The following is a 2500-nucleotide window of genomic DNA, read 5'->3' on the forward strand; positions in this document are numbered from 1 at the left end:
CCAACTTGGGTTATTTTGGTAACCCAGCGCTGGGTCCAATATGGACCGATCCAACGCTGGGTTGTTTTAACCCAGCAGGGTTGGGTTATAGCTTTGACCCAGCATGTTGGGTTATATTTTCTACCCAAAAATGGGTTAAAATTACCATGTTGTTGGGTTAATACTACTCAAAATGGGTTGGAAAAATACAACCCACATTCTGGGTTATCTGTATGTTTTGTAAGTTAATGCTAACATGTCTTTCAGTTCACACTATCATTAAAATTGTCTGGCTATAATAACCTATTTGTATTGTTTTACCGTCTGAAACTGATCAGTTACCGGGAGCTATGGTCGTTGATGTCCTGGCGCCTTCTGTCCAGAAATGGCGGAAGAACGAGCCTCGCTTTCATTCAACCCATTGTGTTGGGTCACAATCTTGGACCCAACGTTGGGTCAAATCTACCCAACCTATAACCCAACAGCCTTAACCCAGCATTTGGGTTATTAAAATAACCCAGCGTTTTTTAGGGTGTATTCTGGCACAACCTTAAAATACAATTATGAACCTGAAAATGAGCAGAATATGGGAGCTTTAAGAGATTAGAAGGTCGAGGAAAATTTGACCTGTTGGAGGTATAGCTCATTTCACATGGACGGGACTGATCAGCAGCAATTTAACCTCTTCTGACTTCCTGACTCACCTCCACGTACGAGTAGAAGCTGCGGTCGGAGGTGCAGAGCCGCGAGGCGTACGTCCGGTACTCCTTCTTGTGCCACATGTCCCGCCGCGAGAACAGGAAGTAGACGTGGCTGCCGTGCGCCACGGCCTTCACGAAGTGGTTGTTGTACTCGGAGTAGCTCCCCACGACCAGCTTGCCCAGCTCCTCCTCCTGAGAGAACGCCCGGCGAGGCGAGACCACCGGGGACAGGCGCCGCGTAGTGATTGGTGGGATGTCGCCGGGACCTTTGCTGGTGTAGCCTCGGCCAACCAGCATCAGGCGCAGGACGCCTTCCTGCTTGTTCTCCGTGGTTATCACCACCGCCACGGTGGAGACTCGGGGGTCGTTGGCGGCCACGTACTGCGTGTCCACGGGGTTGGAGGTCTGATAGATGAGCTGAGAGATGTTGGACAGACTCCTGCAGGAGAAGAAGAGACCAGGTCAGCTCCAGGGGCCGATAATTAACATATTCGTTAGCTACAGCCCTACTTTGAACAATAAAACATAGAAACTAATGTTCTATTAGTAACACAAAATATAAGAATGAAATGAGCAACAAAGGAACTTTTAGCTAACCCTTGTGGGCCTTAGTGGTCCCCTAATACTGTATCTGAAGTCTCTTTTATATAGACCTTAGTGGTCCCCTAATACTGTATCTGAAGTCTTTTATATAGACCTTAGTGGTCCCTAATACTGTATCTGAAGTCTCTTTTATATAGACCTTAGTGGCCCCCTAATACTGTATCTGAAGTCTCTTTTATATAGACCTTAGTGGTCCCTAATACTGTATCTGAAGTCTCTTTTATATAGACCTTAGTGGCCCCCTAATACTGTATCTGAAGTCTCTTTTATATAGACCTTAGTGGTCCCCTAATACTGTATCTGAAGTCTCTTTTATATAGACCTTAGTGGTCCCCTAATACTGTATCTAAAGTCTCTTTTATATAGACCTTAGTGGTCCCCGAATACTGTATCTGAAGTCTCTTTTATATAGACCTTAGTGGTCCCCTAATACTGTATCTGAAGTCTCTTTTATATAGACCTTAGTGGTCCCCTAATACTGTATCTGAAGTCTCTTTTATATAGACCTTAGTGGTCCCCTAATACTGTATCTGAAGTCTCTTTTATATAGGCCTTAGTGGTCCCCTAATACTGTATCTGAAGTCTCTTTTTTATATAGACCTTAGTGGTCCCCTAATACTGTATCTGAAGTCTCTTTTATATAGACCTTAGTGGTCCCCTAATACTGTATCTGAAGTCTCTTTTATATAGACCTTAGTGGTCCCCTAATACTGTATCTGAAGTCTCTTTTATATAGACCTTAGTGGTCCCCTAATACTAGGGGTGGGGGAAAAAATCGATACAGCATAGTATCGCGATATTTCTCGTGGCAATACTGTATCGATACAAAGGCGCCAAGTATCGATCTTTTATTATTTAAATTGCACATCAGAATTTAACTTTTTGGTAGTATAATAATGAAATCAATTGCTTATTCAGTCCACCAGATGGCGCTGTTTGTTTTCTGGTGAGGTCAGCGGGGTGACTGTCAGCGTGCAGGCGGATGTAGATAAAATAAACATGGCAGCGTCAGAGAAAGAAATCAGAAATGCACCATCTGCGTTTAAATCAAGTGTTTGGACTTTTTTCGGATTTTTTAACAAGGAGGGGACAACTGAGATGGACATGAGACATGGGATTTGCAAGGAGTGTCGTATGCAAATAAAATACTCTGGGAATACCACAAACATGAGGGCTCATCTCACACGGCACCATCCAGAGTTAGCGTTAGCCGAGGA

The 2500-nt window shown here is 44.0% G+C and overlaps 1 protein-coding gene across 1 annotated transcript in view; it reads right to left on the minus strand.

The window, feature by feature from the left end:
• Positions 1 to 2500, minus strand: part of plxnb3 (plexin B3) — a 79943-nt gene that overhangs the window by 69906 nt on the left and 7537 nt on the right. Inside the window, exon 3 of the mRNA XM_028582642.1 lies at positions 684 to 1119. Coding sequence (XP_028438443.1) covers positions 684 to 1119 — 436 coding nt within the window. The remainder of the gene's footprint in view (positions 1 to 683; positions 1120 to 2500) is intronic.

Source organism: Perca flavescens, chromosome 7, assembly GCF_004354835.1.
Source record: "Perca flavescens isolate YP-PL-M2 chromosome 7, PFLA_1.0, whole genome shotgun sequence".
Classification (NCBI taxonomy): Eukaryota; Metazoa; Chordata; class Actinopteri; order Perciformes; family Percidae; genus Perca; species Perca flavescens.